The sequence below is a fragment of the Poromitra crassiceps genome (genome assembly GCF_964638095.1).
Source record: "Poromitra crassiceps genome assembly, chromosome: 30".
NCBI lineage: Eukaryota > Metazoa > Chordata > Actinopteri > Beryciformes > Melamphaidae > Poromitra > Poromitra crassiceps.
This window is the reverse complement of record NC_139652.1, coordinates 10,759,956-10,784,350: the sequence shown is the minus strand read 5'-3', so window position 1 is coordinate 10,784,350 and position 24,395 is coordinate 10,759,956. Positions and strand designations below refer to the sequence as shown.

Here is a 24,395-nt window from a genome sequence, read left to right as displayed (position 1 = left end):
AGGTCCTTACACACCGAGCACGACGCGAATAAACGTTGAGAAAAGTGCGAATAATTCGCTGGCGAATTATTCGCACTTTTCTATGCACACCAAACGCGACGCGATTTTGCGGGTATAAAGCAGGCGCGAAAAAAAAACTCTGGCGGCGCGAAAATTAAACAATGGAATCATCATCCAGTGAGGACGACTTGCTTCTGATTTTGCTTAGCAAACGAAAGAAAAAAAGAAATTTCTGGGTACATCCAATACTCAGGGGTAGGAGAGAGCATGGGGAGTTTCACTGCTTGATACAGGAGCTGAAATTGTACCACGGACGCTTTCGGACATATTTCAGGATGTCCGTGGGGCAGTTTGAGTCTCTGCTGCAACAGCTCGCACCACATTTGACGAGGATGTGGAATAACTACAGAGAGCCGATTGACCCAGAGCAGAGGCTAGCCGTGTGTCTGAGGTAAAATAATATAAATATATCAGAAAATGAAAGTCCAGTTTGACAGTGCAACTGTGCGCATTTGCAACGGGAGGTTTAAAATCTGTTTGAGTGGGATAATGTTGGAGCTAGCGTTTATAACTGATCACTTCATAATCGAGGCAGTATTGATTTCCCTGTGATGGTTGTAGGTGCAAGGAATAGTCTATAATCAACCTGGTAGGCTATATTAACCTAATTACACCACAGTATTGTTATAGCCTACTTTATTTCGTCTATTTCAACAAGGCTACATCCTTGTAAATGTAAAAAATAGCCTAGAGCATTGGCCAGAGAAAGATAAATAACCTATAGCCTATGCTATCTAATCAGTGATTCTCAAAGTGGGGCCTGGGGACCCCCAGGTGTCCTTGGGGGTTCCAGGGGATCCCCAGCAAAAAGGGGAATACTGTTTACTATTATTCCATCCATAAGTAGTACAATGACAGAATGTATGACTATTTTGGTCATGGGTTTCATACACCTTCTGCAATAAAACATACAAGCAAAACACATACCAGATGAGGGACCTTGGGAACAAATCCTGTCAAATGGGGCTCCATGGTCTAATTTGTGTTAGTTTAGGCATCCTTGATGTGAAAAAGTTTGAGAACCACTGATCTAAATAGCCTATGTTATCTAGACTCAGATTGGTGGGTGGGTGGATGGATGAGACAGATAAGGTTGTTAGCCTATAGCCTACATCATTTATCAATACCAATAGCTAACTAACCATTAGTGAATATATTTATTTAATTATGTCTTCTTTACAGATTTCTCAGCACTGGAGACTCCTACACCACAATAGCAGCAAGTTTTCGCCTTGGGACGTCAACTGTGGCAAAAATAGTGAAGGACACCTGCAACGCAATGTGGGACAACCTGAGGGAAATTTACATGCCCTCCCCAACTGCTGAGTTGTGGCTGAAGACGGCCAAGCGGTTTGAAGACCGGTGGCACTTTCCACACTGCATCGGTGCACTGGATGGAAAGCACATTGTAATTCAGGCACCTCCCAACTCAGGCTCCCAATTCTATAATTACAAGGGCACTTTCTCCGTCATACTACTGGCACTGGTCGATGCCGACTACAGATTCCTGGCTGTTGATGTAGGAGGGTTTGGGAGCAACAGCGATGGAGGCATCTTTGCCAACTCCCATCTCGGCAAAGCCCTCGAGGCAGGTGACATGCATGTCCCACCACCATCTCCCCTACCTGCTGCACCAGAGCTGGGATCTGTGCCTTATGTGGCTGTGGGCGACGAGGCTTTCCCGATGAAGCCATACCTCCTGCGACCATATCCCGGACGGCATCTTCCAGAGGACAAGAAGGTATTCAACTACCGCCTCTCCAGAGCCCGGCGTATCGTGGAGAATGCCTTCGGCATCCTCACTCAACGCTGGAGGGTCTTCTACAGAAGACTGCAAGTCTGCCCTGAGGTAGCAGACAGTGTTGTGAAGGCCACTTGCATCCTCTCCAACTTCTTGCACAATCCAGAGGGCGATCAGCATGAAGAAGGTGAGGAGCCAGCTGAAGATGCCAGTGGAGAGAACATTCTGGCTCCCATCAGGAATCTGCGGGGGAACCGGGCATCAGCAGAGGCCCTCAGAGTACGGGAAACCCTCCGCCAGTACTTCACCTCACCTGCTGGAGAAGTGCCATGGCAATATGACCATGTGCGCCGTGGTTCTCTGTAAACGTTCACCTTTTCTCTTTGTAAAATAGTTATATCTGTCCTATAAGAGGGATCAGCATGTTGGTAAACAAACATCGTCATTGGGTGGAAATGGCAATGGGGCCCTACGGAGCCAGCCTTGAGTGTCTTGCGGTAGCAGGCCGTGCTGTTTAGTGTTGTAAAAACGGCGACAGTTCACACAACTTTAATACGACATGAATATACACCAGACTCTTGAGCTACTTCTGCTCTCACTCAGAATGTAAAAATATAAGCAATGTGATGTATAGTTTCTGAGATATTTACGTTTGTTTGGCAGAAATAAATGCCTTAACTGTTGATGCTTTTCTCTCTTTTTTCCCCCCATCTAAACACAAATAATGAATCCAAGTTGTTATATGGCAGTCACAAATACAATGACGATTGTTACAATATAACATTTTATTGAATAATAAATAATTGTAATTACATTGTTAATTGTAATTGTAAATACAGTATATAAATACAGTAATTGTAAATACAGACTGTCCCCCACAAACACATGTAGGCTACACAAGCTGGTGTAATTCAAGCCCAAATGAGCAGATGTGTGGTTTCCCTGGTAGAGTGACAGGCAGTCGATGGGGGAGACACATTAGATGATCAGAACAGTGTCTTTCTCTTTCACCATCTCAGAACACACACACACACACACACACACACACACACACACACACACACACACACACACACACACACTTTTATAATTTTATAATTATAAAGTAATTGGTAAATAGAGAGCCAAAGTGAACGTCACTTCCTCCTGCTTCAGCATGTGTACAAAAGGAATTCATCAGCCATTTTATTTTCCATAAACATTTCGTAAAATGCTTATAAAAATAGTTGTACATGGTCAAAACAGGTGATTCAGCTATATTTAGAATCAGGAGAGACCATAGAACTGCTCATTTAAGAAAATATTTTTTTCTACGTTGTTTTTTTAAGTTTTGGTCCGAGTGAAATGTTCTACTGTCTCTCCTGATTCTAAATATTCTAAATATATTCTATATAAAGTACAACTATTTTTTATACACGTTTTACGAAATGTCTATGGAAAATAAAATGACTGATGAAATCCCTTGGTACACATGCTGAAGCAGGAAGTGACATTCATTTTGGCTCTCTATACATTGTGGAGAAAATAACATCTCAACGTTTCAACATCCTTTTCAACAAAAAGGAACAAGAGACACTTCTATACGAAGTAACATTTGCTTCATGCCAATGACCAGTAAGCCACAGAGCTAAAGATACTGCGCAGTTTGGCTGTAACATTAAAGGAAAAAAAACAAAAAAACACTTCCATATGAAGTAACATTTGATGTCGACCATGACAACCAGTAAGGTGCTGAGCTAAAGAGAAAGCAGGTTCTGGCTGTAGCTGTAGTTGGACTGCTGAGAATATACAGGCTGAGAATACACAGCCCCAAACTCTGCCTCGTGGAGTAGCTCCTGGATTTTTAATTTGGCCCATGATTGCCTGTCTACAGGCAGCCTTCTCATGGCGGGTGCCAAACTGAAAAGAAAGAGCGTGACATCATCCTTCCTTTCCTTGTCTCTCTCTGCCTGCCTGGCTTCCTTCCTCATCAGGTACTCCTCTACCATGTCACCACCACTCTTCCTCTTGGCCTGCTTGGTCAGCCTGCGGCCTCGCCCTGGCTGTGCGGCCTCGCCCTGGCTGCTCCTTGATGGCATACTTCAGGGATGCTGGATCACCTGTCCTGGAGCTGGCAACATACAGCTGTCCATGGCTGAAGATGGGGGTCTGATGCCAGACTCCCACTTCTTTCAGTCTGCCCCTGGCTGGGACTTGACTTGCTCTTATGACATCACTTATGACATCATCAGTGGGACTCTTGTGACATCACTGATGTCACAACTGCTTTTATGACCTCACTGATGACATCACAACCTCTTATGACATCACTGATGTCACAATGCCTCCGACATCACTGATGATGTCACAATTTATGACATCACAGGGACTTTCTGTGTCTTAAATCTTGTGCTTACATTTTCCTTAAAATGTTTAACCTTAAGGAGAAGACTTTAGGGTGTTTTGTGCAACCGATTTTATTTTATAGACATCTTATCTCGGACTCTTAAGGGAAATCTTAACTTAAGGTGCTTTGTGCAACTGGCCCCTGGCTCTTATTCCTTCCACAATTCATATTTGAGGGCATTTTGCGTACCTCCAAGCCAGGGCCAGCCTTTGGAGTGTGCCTGGCCTGCAACTTCAACAGTCTGGCTGGATGCACATCCGTTAACGTCTAACATAGGATCTGCGTTGTGTTCTGTGGCTGTGCAGGTTGAAGAAATGACTCGGCCCACAAACTGCTACTGGATGATCTTTAGTGAAGACTGGATCTGTATACAGTAAAACAATACAAAACAAGGCTTGAAACATGCAGGCTCCTCCATACACAGGTACACCAGCCCCTCCCTCTCAGAAAGCTTAGGATGGAGTGTATGTTAATTTACATGTGTATCTCATACATGGCTAATAGACCCCTTATACAGCTTGTCAACATTGAGCTGCGCGCGCAACGTGTAGGCAGAAAACCCTCAGCCCAGCATTCACAGACAGTGAAAAAGCCCCACTGTCAGGACTGCTCTATGCCCATCTGCAACACACAGTTATATTTTAGTTTTAAAATGCAGTTCTCGGCTTACTACCACAGCTTATCGCCTAGTGATAAGCAATGTTATGCATCGAAATTAACATTGTTTAATGGGATATGTCTTACAGACCCATACGCACTGGCGCTGTCAATTGGCCAAGCCTAGTCATACATATCGTGCATTCCTTTATAACTGGGGATAGCGTAGATAATTATTCTGTAACTTGCAAAGATATATTGTTATGTTGATAATGCACACAACTCAATAATGACATTATGTAACGTTACTTGGTCGTTAACTAACCGAGCGATGTGGCTGAGCAGCCTACAGCTACAGGCAGCTTACCTGATTATGAAGAGCACTACAAAGTTGGGCATTTTTAATGATGTCCTCGTTCCAATCAGTTCAACTCAATAATGACATTATTTAACGTTACTTGGTTGTTAACTAACCGAGCGATGTGGCTGTTACTAGCAGCCTACTACAGTTTACCTGATATGAAATGAGCGAGCACTGCAAAGTCGGGCATTTTTAACGATTTCCTCTTTCGGCTTGCAACCAAAGACACCTACGGTTAGCATAAAAGCAGTATGAGTTGACGGGATTCGGTAAAACTTTAGTCCTTGCTTTTAATGCTAACCGTAGGTGTCTTTGGTTGCAAGCCGAAAGAGGAAATCGTTAAAAATGCCCGACTTTGCAGTGCTCTTCATAATCAGGTAAGCTGCCTGAAACTGTAGGCTGCTCAGCCACATCGCTCGGTTAGTTAACGACCAAGTAACGTTACATAATGTCATTATTGAGTTGTGTGCATTATCAACATAACAATATATCTTTGCAAGTTACAGAATAATTATCTACGCTATCCCCAGTTATAAAGGAATGCACGATATGTATGGCTTGGCCAATTGACAGCGCCAGTGCGTATGGGTCTGTAAGACATATCCCATTAAACAACGTTAATTTCGATGCATAACATTGCTTATCACTAGGCGATAAGCTGTGGTAGTAAGCCGAGAACTGCATTTTAAAACTAAAATATAACTGTGTGTTGCAGATGGGCATAGAGCAGTCCTGACAGCGGGGCTTTTTCACTGTCTGTGAATGCTGGGCTGACGGTTTTCTGCCTACACGTTGCGCACGCAGCTTGCTTTGTTGTCATTGTGACGTAGGCGTATAATTGGTCTATACAACTCTTCTTAAGAGCAACGATGCTTTCAAATAAGGATGTGAAAATAAATGAAATAAAACACATTTATCATTTATGCATTGATTCCAAATTAACTCTCAATATGCTAAACATTAGCAGTAACAGTAAACACTTGTGAAAATAAAGAGTGCACATACCTACAATACAAAACAAGGCTTGAAACATGCAGTCTCCTCCATACACGGATACACCGGCCCCTGTTTAAAACACAGGAAACCCTGTAGCACTTGGAAACGCATGTCACTATAAACTTGCAAAAACGCATTTACAAAGTTCAGATTAGAATTACACAGAGCTCTACACGTTCTCAACACTAAGAATATCATTGACAAGTGCATCCTGATACGTTTTTTATTGTCTAAAAACCTAAATAAATGCTTAATCATGACAGAAAATAATGCATACCTCCTCTCAGAAAGCTGGCGCGGCTCTGGCGCGGGACGAGAGAATTTCAGCAGTGACGTCTTCTTCTTCTTCTTCTTTTTTATTTCCGGCAGTGTAGACGCTACTAGGCGTATTACTGCCCTCCACAGTTCAAATGAAATTTGATGTCTTCTTCATATTTACAGTGTTCATCATGTATCCACCCATAGTACTCCCAATCACTCTATATATATCCATTCTACTGCTCAGTCGTCGGGAACTCATCCCTCAGCGCCTTCTCAATCTCCTCTCCAGAAATGTCCACAACATTCAAGAACCTTCTAGCTGCATCCATCATCATCTTAATCTTTTCCTTTTTTCCCTTGATCTGCTCTGTACAATTAATCACCATGGCCATAAATGTCAAAAATCCTTTTTTGTCCACACAAATGATTTGTTCACCTCCCTTCTGTTTCTTCTCTGGTTCCTTTTCAATTTCTTCCATTTTATCACTCTCATTCTCCACTCTTTTAACAGCTTCAGCATATGACATACCCTTCTCTTTTACCCTAATCTGAATCACTTTCACCTCATTTACTCTCCTTGGGCATTGCTTTGAACCCGCATGATGATCACCATCACAGTGTAGGCACTTTGCCTTGTCTTCCTCTAAACACGTGTCTCTCTCACACTCCTTTCCCCCACATCTCCCACATCTCCTGACCCCTCTACACACAGCAGCAACATGACCATACTCTTGACAGCAATAACATCTCATCGGTGCTCTTTCAAACGGCCTTACCCTATAACAACAATAATCCACATACACTCTCTCAGGCAACTCTCCATCAAAGGTCAAACACACAGACAAACTCTCCTCCCTTTCCCCCTCATGATATCGTGTCAATCTCTTTGCCTCCAGCACACCCTCCACACTTTCAAACATCTCAGCCTCTACCGACAGAGGCACACCACTCACCACACCCTTCTTCCTTACCTCAGATCCAAGTACAAAACATGTTACAATAGCTGCACTAGCACGTTCACCTCCAGTAGCCCTATTTCTACACGACTTTATTTCCTTTACAGCTTTATCTCTCTGCTCTTTTGAAACACACTCAATTATAACTAATCCACTTCTTGCTACTCTAACTGACCTTACCTGCCCAAGTCTCCTCTCCACAAACTCCCCTACTTTATGTTGATCACTAAATATACCATCCTCTGTCGATGAAACCACCCTCATCCCCACTACAAACTCCTGCTTCTTCCTCACTGCTCGACCACACTCACTATCCGAACCTAACCCTTTCCTCACTTTCTTCACTAACTGACTTGTGCCACTTGAATCACTCGACAAACTTTTACGTTTATTCTCATCTCCCCTTTTATCCTGATCATTTTCCATTTCACTCTCGCTCTCACTCTCACTCTCCGACGCCATTTTCCTCCACCTTCCCTCTCCTTCACTACTTCTTCTTCTTCTACTATTGTTTTATGGCGGTTGGCAAACAGCTTTTTGTGCATTACCGCCGTTTGAGTACTCAGTTGGAGAGTAAGCTATAAAACACAACTTAAACATAACAAAACAAATATTCTTCAACATTGATGAGGATTTTGTGATGTTTCAAACACAAAGATAAACGGCAGAGGCTGAGTGGGTTACTCAGAAGGAGGTGGGGCCTATTTTATGATGTGTTTTTCACAAGCGGAGTGATATGCTTGTGGTGTATCTAAAATAAAATGGATGAACAAATAACATGGAGGCTGGAGGGAGATACGATGGATAGATAGGCTTTTGTATAAGGTGTGTCAGTGGGTCTCAGAAATGCTAACTAAGCTACTTCATTGAAAACAGATGGCTGATTAATTCTGTCTTGCATCTGGTTGTAAATTAAAGGCCATGTTGAAGGTGGTAGTTATTATTCAACTGACTGGATGCACACACCAGACTCTACTCCTACACACCATTAGCCTTTGAACCAGACCTATATTATGTACCAATGCAGCATGAGTGCAAAGAGTTCTTGAGGTTCTAGAGGTGACTAGCCTAGCCTCTCCATGCCATCTACGGGCAATGCATATAGAAAAGACCACAGACTTCAGCAAGCTCAGAACAATATTCCCGAAACTGATTATTGTCAGAATTATATTTTAGTGGGATCATTAATTGTGTTGCTGGTACAACACAGACAGAAAGTTGACTGTGCTATAGGCCTATTGTGCCACACTCACTACCATTGAGACAATTGAAGCCCCTCCACACATTCTGTTTTTCCATCTTAGATCTAGGCTCAGAAGGATTTGTAGTATCTGTGATCATAAATCAGGGAGCTTCTCTGTGGAGTTATACAAGGTGGTTCAGGTTCATCCATTCAGAAACTGAACTGGGGCACATAGGGAGTCTTTAGTGGGCATTTAGAGTGATAAATAGATTAGAATGGAGTCCAGCCAGGTTGCCGATGATAAAGGAGGAGGATTTAAAGTTCTTGGACCGAATCTCAAGCAAGTTGATAGATTTGAGCTGAGGCTGTATGTATGGTGGTGGTCTCAGTCTGGGTTATCTGTGTCAGAGTTCACACCTCAGCAGACATGCCACAGCCAAGGCAACAGAAAACTATAAAAGGACAATCAATCAGTGGAGTGAATTTTCATTGCATCACCTTGGTCCTACTTGATCTCACCTGGTGTCACACCATAATGATGGACCTACTACTCAGCATCATTTTTGGCTCTCTGGCCAGAGAAGCATTTGCCCGTTTGATGCGTTGACCTGACTAAAAGTTTGAACTGCTTCAGCGCCAACAACCTTTTGTCAACTTCACAGAATCAATTCTGGTTGCTTCAAGAGGAGTCTAGTTGTTGACAACAGGGCCGGTGTGAGTGAGAGGTTAGAAACTCATGCCTTGATATATAGGCTACTGTAGCTGAGTGGGGGATTAGACAACCTCGGCTCATCAAAGACGTTCTGATGTATAGGCAGGCATTGATTTGTCCTGTATCCTGCTGACAGACGGGTCGTTACATCGACGAGAAGAGAGAGGACTGGGAATAGACTATCTTTCCTCTCCAACAGGAGGTGACACTCCTCTGAAGCTTCTGTGCTGCGGTGGAAATGTGACTGCTCTCTCCCAACATCACTCCCAGCTGTGGATCAGGGTCTCTGTTACATTTAGGGTAAAGTCAATGATCAGCTCCTATTAGTGCAGTTGTGAGTGGCCAGTTCCATTCCCACATGCATTGCACACTGATCAACAGGTCAAACAGTATTTTGAAAATAATCCTTGAAGTAATCCTTTTAAACCTGTAAACCTTGTAAGCCTGCACAGGGCGCCAGATTTAGATGATGTAAGTTGCCATTCACAGAAAAGGATACTACCGGTAAATTGATTTTAAAATGAAACTACAGGCCCACATTGTGATTTAGATAGGCAAAAAAAGGACCCAGGTTTGATAATAGCCATTGGTTAGGCTTATTTATTTAGTATATGTATATGCAGCAAGTATACCTTGCTATTTTACGCATGGCTAAAGACTAGCCATGCGTAAATAGTCTATAATAAGTAGCCGGTGTTAATGGGAATAGTGATGAAGAGGGATGTGGATTCAGAAAGTAGTCGGGTGTGACCAGCCTGCCTCAGGGACAGACATTATTCACATTTCACTGGGAGACAGAATATGAAATATGAATGAGTCAGCCAGCAAAGCTTGGAGGAGACAAATGAGAATGAAGGCGAGAGAGAGAGAGAGAGAGAGAGAGAGAGAGAGAGACAGAGAGAGAGAGAGAGAGGAGGAGACGGATAACTTTCTATGAGAATTTATAATGGGCCAAAAGAACAACAAAAGCGAAAAGGAGAGAAATAGACGTATAGCAATGGTCTGGAGATGTCAATCTGAATGAATGGGCTTCATTAAACTGTGTGGGATTCATGAGAAGAATGAATCAGAATGAGCACATTTCAATGTTTTGCTCATATACTCAATAACACTTGCCCTGCCTGCTCATTACAAAGACAATTGAGAGCCTCCATACAATTATACGATTAGCTAGCTTTTGAATCACCTCGGTAGAAGATGCCCTGAGTGCAATGTGGGAATTTATATGATCGGCATTCATGCAATAACCCCATGATTCATACTGAATATTTCCACCCGTGTGGCTCAGACAGTATACCAATTACCCCGAAGAACCGTAAGCTCATCTCCGTGATGAACATCTCACAGCCAAGAGTAGGCCCAAGAGGAAAGCAAGGGAAAGCAGAATGTTTTGTTGTTGTTATTTTGTTGCTGTTATTTTGACCTTCTTTGGGGGCTTGTAATGTTGGTGTTAACATGCGTTTAAGGTGATTCTACTGCACGTGTGAATTTCTTGTGGATGCGAGCACCTGCCAAATAGCTAAGATGTCAAACACACAACGGTGTGCTGTTTTGATTATCAGTCAGTCCTCTGGAGATGGCCGTTGGCTTGTTGATTCTCACAGGAGATGACTCTCCTCACAGTAACCAGTAGTTTCATTTTCACCCATCATCACTTTCAGATTGGATTATTTTTAAACCTCCCACTGTCCCACATTTGCAATGCAGTCTTCGGTCTTTCAAGTCAGTTTCGATGGAGCACAAAGTCCTTCATCACTTGTGTTAGTGGTAGGGAGTGGACTTGGTTCAGGCGATGTCTTCCCAGCACTTGGCGGATCCGGATCCGACACACGTCGGACAGACTGCGAGGACATCTCTTGGCCTCCAGAAAGACCCTGAGAGCCTCTGGATCCGCCTTCTTCTCCAGCTGTGCCTGCTCTAAGGTCACCAGGGCCGGGTCACCGCCGTGGTCCAGGAGCAGCTGGACGAAGGCCGAGTTGCACCTGTGCACCTGCACCTCATGCAGCAGCTGAGAAGCCACGTCACGGGTCAGAACACCAGCTGCCTGGAGCAGCAGATGGAAGCAGTCCAGGTAGTGGAGGGCAGCACTGACGTAGAGAGGAGACTCCGTGAGGTGATCGCTGTCCATGTCAACAGGAACAGCAGCATGGAACCTGATGAGTTCCTGCAGTATGTGCAGCCTACCATCCCCGGCAGCATAGTAGACCACGGTGTGATAGTGGGGAGCTGGGACTCTGTTGGTGTCGGCCCCGGCTTCCATGAGGATCCGGACACAGTCCAGGTGACCGTTGTACACGGCACACCAGAGAGGCATGTGGTCTGACAAATCGGCTTGGTTGCTGCGTGGCCTCGCCGGCGCTATTGGGATGGGCAGCGCACAATTGCGCAACTTTGCATCACTGATGACATCACAAACTGATGACATCACAATGATGTCACAATGTCTATAACATCATCAGTGATGTCACAATTGCTCGATTGTAACCAAACCACAATTGCTCGAGTGACTGATGATGTCCCAAGCCTATGACATCATCAGTGCCTATGACATCATCAGTGATGTCACAAGATGAACCAGGATCAGAGACAGCTACTGTAGATGTGGAAGCTGTATGAGCAGCAGGTTGGCGCTTCCTTCCGGCCGACATGGACTTGAACAAAACACGGAATCCCTGGGCGCTTATTCTGTCTTTGACCTTTGCACTCTGACCTCCCTGCGGAGGGGGGACGGTAGATAGGGTACCATGACAGACGGATAAATGAACACAGTCTATATATACAGTATGTTCAAGATACTGCAGGTATTCGGAGAGAGCACTGATAGGGAGTTAACTTACAGTACATGGGATGGAGGCAGAGACAGAGAGGCACCATCACTGATAACAGTTGGATGAAATCGATGGTGCTGCTAATGCCCCCTGTGCAGTGGCGCTGGAAGTACTTTTAGGTAGGGGGTGCTGTAAGGAAGGGACTCTCGGTGCTGCCCGCAAGGTCAGCGTTGAAGAAAATGTGATGTTTTTTGGCCTTTCATCCATATTTAGAAGAATATTTAATTTTAAATTAACATTAGGATTATACTGTTGTGATGTCATTATTCAGTACAGTATCTCCTTTTCTCACTCACTTTCATGTAAGCACCTGCTCTCCCTTTAGTCGTTTTACACTACAACAGACAGCAACACAGGCATAAACACTGAACTTATTATTATTATTATGGAAAACCAGATTATGATGAAAATCAAACACTTTTGAAGAGAGAGCGTATGAAATAAGATTAAAGCTGGGAAGCACAAATTGTTTTTTAATGCATTTTGTTGCTGTTATAAACACAAGACAGCCAAATCCAACAATTTCAAAAATCCCATCTCTTGCCACCAGGGGGTGCAGCACCCACCTTCCAGCTCCCTTGGCCCTGTGTTGATGTGTTCATGGTTGGTTGGACCACTATCAAGGGCAACAGTAATAACGGCCTTAGAGTACAGTGACCGAGACATACAGTGCAATGTAAGACACAATAGCCTGTCACTCAAATATACTGTATGGTCATGTGAGAGGGAATATAACCACTCGGCCAGTTTGGGGAGTTGGTTCTCATTAAATTGCACGTCATCTTAGCTGATGGACAGATATAGAGATGGACTTGAATATGTCTATCATATTGTTGGTTGTTCTAAATTTAATTTCACATTTTACATCCTTTACTGGACCCCCCCTCCCCCCACAAATCTTAAAGCAATGGGTTTGCATCAATTTCCTTGGCATGAAATCAAAAATAATCCCCAGATGGATCCGGACCCAGGAGGCTTCGGATGCTTCGGGGCAGATTTTCCCATACAAGAATGCAAACGGAATCAGCTACCATTCCCAGGCCAAGAGATATATCTCTCCAGGCGCTGGTAGTTCCACAAAAGACAAAGAAGAGGCTTTAATGTGAAAGAGCCTGCGTCAAGTGGTGTCCCATATATCAACGTCTTGAAGTGAACTTGAAATTGCTTACCTCCTCTGACCAATGGAGCGGAAAATGACCAACATGTCAACCAAAAAAAAAGGCAAAAACTGAAAAAGAGTGATGTTTTGTGGCATCAAGAATAGACTGCTTAAATGGAAGAATTGCTGCCTAGCAGCTGCTCGAGAATCTCTGACCTTAGTCATTTCATGCCACTCCTCCACTTTCCTCCTCACAACAAAGAGAAAAATTCAAGACAGAACATTTAAAGTGCACTGACTAAGAGTGCCCGTAACACTTTCCTCCTGACAACAACGAAGAGAAGTCAAAGCAGTCAATTTCAAAAAGGGCACTGACTAAAAACCTTTGCAAATGTAATCCCCTTTGACCTAGCTTAGCTAAGGAATTTCCAACTGGAACAATATGAATATCATTTGAACCGGGGGGTAAAGTCTTATTAGTTTTGGGAGGTAGGTGGAATATGAGCCTTGCATCCTTTTAACTAAAGCATCGATCGGAAGATATGTACTTGATTCATGTGTTTTATTTGCTGTTGAGAAGGCTGGAGTAGTGGAGAGTCGTCTGTGTGTGTGTGTGTGTGTGTGTGTGTGTGTGTGTGTGTGTGTGTGTGTGTGTGTGTGTGTGTGTGTGTGTGTGTGTGTGTGCGTGTGTGTGTGTTTACTGGGGTGAAGTACAGTGTAAATCAACAGATTAATTTTCCAATAGCTTACTGTCCACTCTCCATCATCAAAACACTTCTCATCTGCAAGACAAGTACACACCCACAAAGGAATTCCTGGGCCGCAGTTGCATAAAGCACCTTAGGTCAATATTTCCCTTAGAGTCAGAGTTAAGGTGTCCATAAAATAGAATCGGCTGCACAAAAGACCCTTAAATCTTCTCCATAAGGTTAAACATTTTAAGGACAACATAAGCACAGGATTTAAGGGTGTTTTGTGCAGCCCTCAGACCTAAAGACCTGACACCCATTGAGATGTCGATGCTGACACCCTGTCGCTTGAAATGGCTAAGCAGCTTCCAGTGTCGGGCAAGTTACTTTCAAAATGTAATATACTACATATTACTTTCATTTGAAAGTAATGTTATTTTACAATATTACTGTCTGTGTAGAGTAACTCATTACTTATAACACTACTTTTGCATTACTTTCACCAAAATAACTGCAGTAGCATGGAACCATCCCAAAAAATAATTTAAACCGTCTTCAAGTCAGTGTAAACCATCCAAAATTCTAAAATGTTATCCTTCTCCTTTGTTATTGTCATCTATAGTGGTTATTTGCATAAAAACACATACACAATTTTATTAGGAAATTATTGTTTCTTTATTAAATAAAGAAACAATAATTTTTTTTTTTTAATCAAAGTACATTTAAATTTTAAATGTACTTTGATTAAAAAAAAAAAAAAAAAAGACAAAAAAGGAAGCAACAAAATAACTCAATGTGTAATGTGTTACTTGACAGAGTAACTGGTATATTACTGAAATCATATTGGTAATGAGTTATATTACAGAGTTACTACTAAAAGTAATATATTACATGTAATATGTTACTTTTGTGTCTGGCAGCTTCAGTCCTCTAGTAACCAACCAGGCTGCCCCCGAAAGCTTTCCACATTCTATCACACATATTTTGAATAATACTTGACTGACACGCTGTTCTAGGCCAGCGTTACAAGCCTTCTCCTCCTCCCACTTAATGCTAACTAACTGCTTTGAGAAAGTTTGGAAGAGAATGTATTCATCGTCGTGACATTTAAAGCCGCCAGCCAGCACCTCCTTTTCTCTCAGAAACGTCGATCATCTGGCCTTCCTGTGGCAGCTGGAGATGAGAGAGAGAGAGAGAGAAAGAAAAAACCCAGAGAGCCTTTCTGACTGCCTTCGGGTCACATGGCTGTCAGTGTGAAATTGTTGCCATGGCTGAATGGTGGTACACCTGCCTGGATTCAAGTTTCTCAAGTGTTTAGAATCGATTTGATGCCTCTGAGGGAGAAACGGGCTTTGCAGGGAAGGAGCTATTAATAAAAGATGTGTGGAAAAATATCGTCAAACTGCTCTCCTGTGCTTCTCCACTACTCCAATTAGGAATCTCATCCAATTAAAGCTTTTAATTGAGATAACATTATACCGAGTGTTACAGCTAGCTAATTAGCCAATGAGTTTAGATGAAGCCAGATTCATGGCCGTGCAAGCTGAACCACTGGAGCTCTCCCAATCACCCAGAAGGAATTCATGCAAACACCACTTTGGATCCCTCTCAATGACGTCAACCCCCATTCAGAACAAATGACGACGAGGTTAGTTTACAAACAGCAGCGATGATGTGCGACGCTGTAAGGAGTCTGTGGCGGAGTCGACCGCAGTGTTTGTTGTCAGTAAAGTAAAGCTCACATGCTGCCTGCGGGGGCAGTGAGAGTTCAACGTTAATGACATGCCACCACCACCTGTCACCTGTTCTTCAGAAATCATGGGACAGTTGTCCGCCACACCGTTACGGTCCGTAACACCCAGTGTTTCTACACGTGTAAATGACAAATCAATGCAAAACGTAATTCAAATTTCACTTTATTCTTGAGATGTTGTCACTGTATTTACAATTTACAACATGGAGTATCAGTAGTAGAAGTACCCGCAAAGATTTCTAAACAAAATTAGATGCTTTCGTATTACACGTTTTATTGACACTGCCCCCTAGACTCCAAGATATATCTGGCCCCATTTTTAAACATGTATAAAAAGGTAAAATTGGACCCTGGTAGATATAAAAAAAAAAAATCTTGATATGTAATCCAGCTCTGGAATGTTGAATGTGTAATTTAAAATAATTTCTGGAATATGTGGTACAACTCTATTATGATACAATAACAACAAAAACTAATTTATATTATAAAATCACATTGGAGGATCATTGCAAACGTTGTAATCTTTAGTAAATGATTTGAAAATATAAAAAAGGCACAGCGTTGCTTTGTATTCTAATCAGAATCATAACTGACAGCATAGGCATTGTCCATTATTCTGTGGACGATGGCTGGAACAGGTCACAGATGCTCAGCTGTGTTTTAGACACAGAAAAGGCCGGGTACAGTGGCTCAGTGAACCTGTGCTTGAAAGAATGCAGCAAGCCTAGACTGCCCCCTGGTGTCACATTAAAGAATGATAAAATGCCCTCGTCAAAGTCCAGTAAGAGTCCCACTCTCTGCAGGCCCTCTGCAGCTACGGGAACTGGCACCTTGTCGTGCAGAGCCTCCAGCTTCCTCCTCTCGCACCCCAGGCACCAGGAGTACGGGTTGAAGCCCAGACGACAGCTGTCCTTCTGGCCCTTCCTCCCCATCTGACCCTCGCACAGCCCCACCTTCCAGCGACCGTCATCCGAAGGCACCTCCACCTCCCAGTACCAGCGGCCCGCCTCCAAGGGGCGGGCGGCCAGGACCTGGGGGAAGGAGCTGAATCGGGACCCCTGCTCTGGGTACGTCTGCTGGGTCTCGCTGTAGGTCACCCTCCTGTTGTTGTCAGACAGCAGCAGCTTGGGGTGGGCTGTGTCTGCATCCAGGGAGGGGATGGTCCCATCTGCGCACAAATACACAAATTAAGACTCATAAGTAAGTGCAAGTTAAGACTAATTGGAGATGCCACATAGAGGGTCTAGAGAATGTCTTTAGTGATTTAACTCAATGAGCTGTGCTCCATCAGTGGGCAGAAAGTAAAAACGAGCGTTAAGTCTCTCACAGATCAGTCTGTAGGGGTCTCTGTCTGGCAGAGAGATGACCACCGTGTCCAGTCGCTTCTCTGTCCACCTCTGGAGGAATTTGAGCCGGGCGCGGTCCACTTCCTCTGGAGCCTCCAACTCTTCAACACAACTCCCCATGTCACCGACCCTGACAGCCAGGAGCAGAGGAGAGGAAGGACATGAGACTTCCCCCAAGACAAGGACTCATACAGACCATGTCCATACTGTATATTGCAATGGTCACCCACTGATATTAATAATATGTTGGTCAGCATAACATTTCCATTCACCATAATTGCGTTTGCCCATACATGTAGTATCTTGGCTGGTCAACAAAAAGATGGAACATGTCTTTCTCTACAGGTATTTAATTTTTTTTTACTGTAATTTATTTTTATTTTTATACAGGCTGCCTACTCAGGTAAGGGCTATATATACTAAACTGAACATAATTTGAACTGTCTTAACTGTGATATTTGAATTGTTACTGTACTGAAATTTGACCTGAATTTTACGTTTAGTAGCCTATCTGATCTTTGCTATGTGTCTTTTTATTGTATTTTGCTGTATTTTTGTGTATTTTTATTTTTATTTTACAGGAATGTCTGGTTACATCTAGGGACTGGCATTGCAAACTAGCCCTGGGCTATACATGCTTTGGTACAACACATCATAGGTTTATTGACATTTTATGTTGTGAACACTATATGTACGTGTGTACCTGTCCCTATTCAAATAAACAAATAAATGAAATGAAATGAAATTCAGGCTGTCTTGTTTTGTTGACTTAAAAAGCAGCACCTTCAGCTATTGAAATGTCCATTGTTCCAGGCAAGGTAGACATTTAGAGCAACACAATTACTATAAACACTTACATTTGGATGGTCTTGCTGTATTCCTATCATGAGGAAAAAGAAGAAGAAAAAATGACATAATTAATGAATAATAAACTGTTGAGATTTCCGTAGTCCACATCATATGTTTATGCTTCTACCCTCCATACGCACCATAATGAAGGCCTGCTCTTGGACACGTTGGTCGCCCTTAGCATCGGCCAAGCCCTCCAGGGTGTGGAGGGCTTGCTGGATGGAGATCAGGCAGCTGTGGAGATGAGTGAGCCGGCCCTCCAGGCCACCCACAGCCCTGGTCTCCTCCTGCATCACACACTGCAGAGCGGACTGCTCCTCCTGTTCCAGCGCCTCCCTGATCACCCCGTACTGCTGCTGCACGCCCGCTCTCGCCTCACTTAAAACCACCTGGGAAGGAAGAGAGAGATTTCCACAGAGACACAATGTCATGTCATGTCATGTGATACTTTGTTGATCTAATACTAATAGTAGAGGCCACCTTGTAATAGTTCACATCACACTTTCTTCTTAAATATTACATTTCATTACGACGGTTTATACCTGATAACCCCAGTTTATGTGATATTCAAGTTGTTCTGAAAACTTCCATTATTGTCCTTTGAGACAATTATGTTTTGATATTGCCATTTGATTATGTGAACAAGTGCACTGTATGTCTAATTCTATGTATCACATGATGTGTCAGGTGACCCCTGCGAGGGTACTTAAGGGGTGTGTCCCTACACTACATTTATGTCTGAGGAAGGGCTTTGCCCGAAACGTCACTTTTTTGTGGTCAAATAAATATTTGGGAGCAGCTGCCAGTGTGCGGACTCTATTTTTATTACTTATCTGCAATTCGGTCCTGCACCTGGTTTTAACCCCTCACTGGATGTGCGTGCCTTTTTTGTACTTTTTATACTTTGTTGATCTCTAACTGTTTCAACGCGATATAACATTCTAAATTTCCACCAGCTTACTTCCTGTGGCAGCGTTTGCCAATACAGTAACTGACAGGACATCATGAGCTAGATTCCAAACTGTTTCCTAGCAACACAATTCTGTGAAAACCGCCTATAGATGCGTACAATTCTCTTTTCACTTGCCCTCGCTCCTCCAGGAAGGTCAGAGTGCAGGGCCAGTGACGGAACAACAGCCCCTGGAGCTGGACGCAGTGGCCCAAACCCAATGTCGGCCCTACGCACTGAACCTCATAGACCTGAACTGACATCAACTGCGTGGTGCTGCTCAGCGTAAATGTGTGAGTGCAAGAGGGTGCAAGGCTCAAAATGTTATAGAGCTTGTAGAGTTGACGTCACGCATTGTACATTAACTCATTGAGTGCCATGGACGAACATGTTCGTCATTTCGTTTAGTAACGTAGAGTGCCAAGGACGAACATGTTCGTCAATTGCGTTTTTTGACGGGGGGATGTCGATCTAAGCCTCTTACATCGCCTCTTACAATATGGGAGCTATTGAATGTGTCTAACCTATTTTACAGAACCCTTAGGTGGCGACAGTGCTCTCCAGATTACAGAAAGGTCCGGGAAACTGCAGGAGAAAGCCGTGATCAAAGAGAAACCGATGCATGCTGCAGCCAGAGCCATATAGATTGCTCTGTCTGCAGCTGACAGTTGGCTGCGAACATCAGTCAATCCGCGCCCACAACTGAGCTCCTCTGCCTCTGTCTGTCTGTCTGCATATAGTTTCTCCACACGATTACCCGCCAGAAAGGCAGCACCCGACGCCGAACGGCCAAACCTTTTCCTGCAGTCCCGTTTGGCATTTCCTTGTCGCGCTGGGATCCGCCCGGGAGCCGCCGTCACCCGCCCGGCGCAAAAACGGAGGCTCCGAAAATAGACTGGGTGCGTGTGGGGAGGAGTTTGCAGCTCAGGGGGGGAGAGGGGGGTGGGGCACGCAGGCTGCACAGAACTACACCACGTCACTACATCAGAAAATATTAGCTAGAGTCAGTGAATGTGCTTGAAATGCTGCATTTCACAAAAGGCTGAATATCTCAGCTTATAATTTGAAAACTGTCTTTTTGCTCAAAACAGCCTATCTTCTCCGGCTCATAACTAAAGAACGGAAAATGGTATCAATAAACTTTTTTTTGCAGATGATAGAACAGGGTCTCCTCGTTCTTTGTGTGTGTTCGGTGTTTACATATTAATATCACACAATATTCTGTGGGCCTCGAGAAATCACTGAAAACGCTCTGAAACTCTGGCACTGGGAGCTTCCGTTCTCCAAAAGTGGCTGGCACTCAATGAGTTAAACAAAAATAAATAAATACTTTTTTTTTAACCTTGGTCGTCTGGTTGAAGGACTGCATCTCTCTCTAACCACTAGTCCACCACACAAACAGACAGAAAATATATTGGTAGTTTAAAGCACTGATTTAGGATCCTGTTTTCTCTTTGGCATCATAACATGTTATTGCTACATATTTTCGCTGACATATGATCTATAATGGAATGCGAGTAATCTTGAGTCTTGGTCAGAACAGAGCTATGAAACAAAGATGGATGCGCTATATAGTCAAGCCTTACTTGGAAGTCCTGTTTCTTCTGCGTGAGTTCAGCCACTGTGTTCTTCAGTCCTTGTTCAGTTCCCTGCAGCTGTTTAATCTCCTCCTTCAGGTTTCCCTGGAGACAATCATGCACAGAACTCATTAAAAATGACTGTTTGTTTCTCCTTGGCTTCTCTGCACTGTTACTAGCGCCAGGCTTTTTTTATTATTTTTTTGACATCTATCTCAATTCTGTCTGAAAATACTTTGAATGCCTAATACAAAAAACAGACCTGTGTAATTACATCACTGCTAAAAGCTCTTGTAATATTGCTGTAATATAACAGACTGCCATCCTATCTTCTCACCCTAAGGTCTCTCTCCGCCTCCCTGATGCTGATGCAGGTGTGATTGCGGTGGGCGCCGATGACGGTGCACACGGTGCACACGCACACGGCACACTGCCGGCAGTAGATGCGGTTCATCTCCTGGTGCTCCTGGCACCGCCAGGCTGAGATGTCCTCCATGGGAGCGACCAGGGTGTGGGTCTGGAACACTGGGGAGTCCAGGTGGGGACGCAGGTGCTCCGCACACATGGAGGCCCCGCACACCAGGCAGGTCTTCACTGCGGCCTGCTGCCCAGCGTTGGGGCAGTAGTGGCAGGGCACACGGCCAGCGTTGGTGCTCTCAGGCCTGGGAAAGACGCTAGCGCGCTTAGGGGAGGCCGAGGTGGCCACGGGACGTTTGGTGAACATCGGAGGTGGCCAGCTGACGCGGTGCGAGGGAGATTTATCTTCTCCTGGAGATGAAACCCCAGAAGAGAGATTTGAGCGGGCGAGGGAGGCAGGTTTCTTCGGTGATACATGGGTTTCTATCTCTTGTGCGTCTTTCCTGGGGGCTGCAGGTGCATCACACGCATCGACTTCACTGGAGACATCCGACTCATCCGATGTGATGACTTCATCCGATGTGATCTGCTGGATGGAGACGTCTTGAGACTCTACACTTGTCAGTATGACATGGCCGCCAGAGGACGAGTCCCTGGTGGAGCTGTCATCATCACCGCCCACAGACTGTGCACATTCTTGGTTCTCCGCCATCTTGGCTGGCTCCACATCAGTTGACTGGCTAGGTTTGTGGGACAAGGAGGTGGTGGGACACTCAGTATCGCTGGACAGCACATGGGGAGCTGGGGGGTGCACTGTAGGTTCGTGGGACAAGGAGCTGGTGGGACACTCGGTATCGCTGGACACCACATGGGGAGCTGGGGGGTGCACTGTAGGTTCGTGGGACAAGGAGGTGGTGGGACACTCAGTATCGCCAGACAGCACATGGGGAGCAGGAGAGTGCACTGTAGGCCGCTTTATGTCAGGTTGCTCTGGTACAGGTGTGCTGGCCTTTCTCTTCCCAAGGAGGCGACTGGTGAGGGACGGCCTGCCCGATGTCCCTTCATAATGACTGGATGTGCCTTTAGGTGAGAAAACATATGAAAAGCAAAACTGATCAGCATGTTTCCTTTCCCATTAACACACATTCACACCTGCCCAGCACAACGCACAGTCTTCTACTGCTGGCCACTGAGCAACTCCACTGGAGCACTTGTGCCTTGCTCATATAGGCACTTAACAGGTCTTGACAGTAGTTAATGACAAGAGGGGATTCCATTACTCATTCAATTTCCCCACACATTTTCCCCCAGCTGGTCTGGGGATTCAAACCAGTGACCATAGTCACATTCCCAATTCTTTAACCTTGGAAAAAGGTCACTGTGCATTAGAATACTATAGTAAAACAGTGAACCTTTTCATAGCAATTCAGCAAGGACCCCTAATTTAATCCACATTAGGGCCACGGACCCCCATGTGATCTGATTTTGTCTCTCAAACCAAAATCTGTGAATATTTTGTCCAGAATTCCATGTATTGTAGGTAGAAAGATAGCAGTGACACTATGATCAGAACAGGGATACATTAGCTAATGGTGTTAACATAATATGAATTGAAGCCAGTGACATTTACCAAGTTATTTATTATTTTTATTATATATTTATATATCTATAAAATTGAGTGTCTGTCCCACTGTTTATGTAATCAGTGATGTCATAAATTGTGACATAATCAGTGATGTCAGAGGCATTGTGACATCATCAGTGATGTCAGAGGCCTAGGAATCGACAGCGTAGCGCGCGAGATGCCTAGTCAATCATATCAAATGCCTGGATGTGTGGGGTGTGCACTGCCTCAATGCCAGACTCATCATCAGGAAGGAAGAATGAATGACTGATGAGTCTCGCGTTGAGGCTAGTGCACTTGCATCTTACAATAAGACAAATCCCTCGAATGTAATCTTTACGATATTGTGCAAATAAAAGTTATTGTGATTCTTTCGATCATCACCGTACCTGCGCTGCTGCGGGGGTGCGCTCGTTGGCCGGGGACAATGCCGTCAAACGGCAGTGTCTTGTACACCGTTTTACACCTCCACTCCGGGCAGCGGTATGGCCCGTTCGGAGAGACGCTCCACAGGTCTCCTATGCAGCGCTGGCAGAAGCGGTGGCTGCACTTCAGGATGACGGGCTCCCGGGTCTGCTCGCTGCACAGAGGACACACCGTCGGGGTGTCCAGAGAAGCACCCATTTTGTTTACTACAGTGTACAGTTCTGTTTCTGTTTCCGGGAAAAACGAATCAGGGGCGGAGCCAAATGTTTGAACTGTCTGCGCTCCATAGGCTGACGCGAATGCGTTCTGCGCTCCACCCATGGCTCCACCTCCTACTGGCGCATGTCCTTAAAGGTACAGTCACCTTTGTTTTTCTGGGGGATACTCGGATTTTCATAACTGCTGTCCAGCTAGCTGATGGGTCAGCCAGCCATAGTACAGTTTGTAGCCTGGCTCCAGACCTTCGAAGCACAACTTAGTTATTATCCTTATTATTAATACCTTTATTCATACAGTGGGAGTCTCTCTCTTTTTTAACCCCCCCCCTCTCTCTCTCTCTCTCTCTCTCTCTCTCTCTCTCTCAATTCTCTCTCTCTCTCAATTCAATTCAATTTCAAATAGCTTTATTGGCATGAAAAGACAGTGCTTATATTGCCAAAGCAAATACACATATTAACAGTACAACAATAAGGAAATTATAATAATAAATGAAGATTTATTAAGTCGAAGATGTATAATGTGCAAACAGTCAAAATTTACAATCAAAGATATATGTACATATAAACTTCCCAAAAATGGGGCATTCTGACTTAAATTTTTACAGTTGTTCAACAGGTAAACAAACAGTAATCCTCAAATAGAAAATAAAAATAAAATAAATAAAATAAGAGTAAGAATAAAAATAAAATAAAATAAAAATAAAATAAAATAAAAATAAAAATAAAATGAGCTGGTGTGTTTCTCTCTCTCTCTCTCTCTCTCTCTCTCTCTCTCTCTGCTGGAAGGTGACCACTACAACCCACAGTCTGTCTGATCTGCTGGCCACTGAGCAGCACCACTGTTAGCGGTTGGGGTTAGGGGGCCTTGCTCAAGCTTGTGCCTCAGTGGAGGCACAGATGGGCAGTATTTTAAATATACGTATTTGAAATACATTTGTGTATTTTGTAATTTGTATTTGGCTGGACAGAGAAAAATAAGATGTCATTTGTATCAAAATACTTTCAGACCTTTTTCAGAAAAAGAAAAAAAACTCAGACCTTGTATTTTGTCTATTTTAAGTACATAAAATACATTTTATTCTCAAATTGACACATTTTAAACATTGACGCAGGTTTAAACCAAACCGTGGAATAAAAAAAACGCAATGTGAGATGTCACTTCTACTCCGCCTCTGATTGGCTGATTGGCTCAGAACAAACTCAACCACAAATCAGAGGCAGAGTAGGGTGAGTCTTGAGTCAGACTTCACATCACTACTTCGTCTAAACTAGTACTAGCCACAGGATTAGCAACTTCAAGTACCATGGTTGCTACTGAAAAGTAACCTTTTGTGGTGGAATAAATAATGTTGCTGTATTTCTATATTGTTAAATAAAGACTATATACCGTATGTGACAATTTACTGACACTAGGCAGCGCACTTGAT

At 43.9% G+C, this 24,395-nt stretch overlaps 1 protein-coding gene and 1 long non-coding RNA gene across 2 annotated transcripts; both read right to left on the bottom strand.

Moving 5' to 3' along the window:
- Positions 1 to 2,677: 2,677 nt before the first annotated feature.
- LOC310800315 lies at positions 2,678 to 6,205 on the bottom strand. The gene is made up of 3 exons (XR_014553869.1): positions 6,151 to 6,205; positions 4,377 to 4,551; positions 2,678 to 2,815 (listed from the first exon to the last, which is right to left on the bottom strand). It is a non-coding gene; the product is annotated as an uncharacterized lncRNA (long non-coding RNA).
- Positions 6,206 to 15,856: 9,651 nt separating this feature from the next.
- LOC310800384 (E3 ubiquitin-protein ligase TRIM21) lies at positions 15,857 to 22,948 on the bottom strand (the record flags this gene model as incomplete). The annotated part of the gene is made up of 7 exons (XM_083662985.1): positions 15,857 to 16,790; positions 16,950 to 17,098; positions 17,826 to 17,848; positions 17,958 to 18,206; positions 20,353 to 20,448; positions 20,681 to 21,780; positions 22,714 to 22,948. The coding sequence occupies 7 exons, from the start codon at positions 22,946 to 22,948 to the stop codon at positions 16,234 to 16,236; spliced, it is 2,409 nt and encodes an 802-aa protein (XP_083519111.1). The 3' UTR covers positions 15,857 to 16,233.
- Positions 22,949 to 24,395: the final 1,447 nt, after the last annotated feature.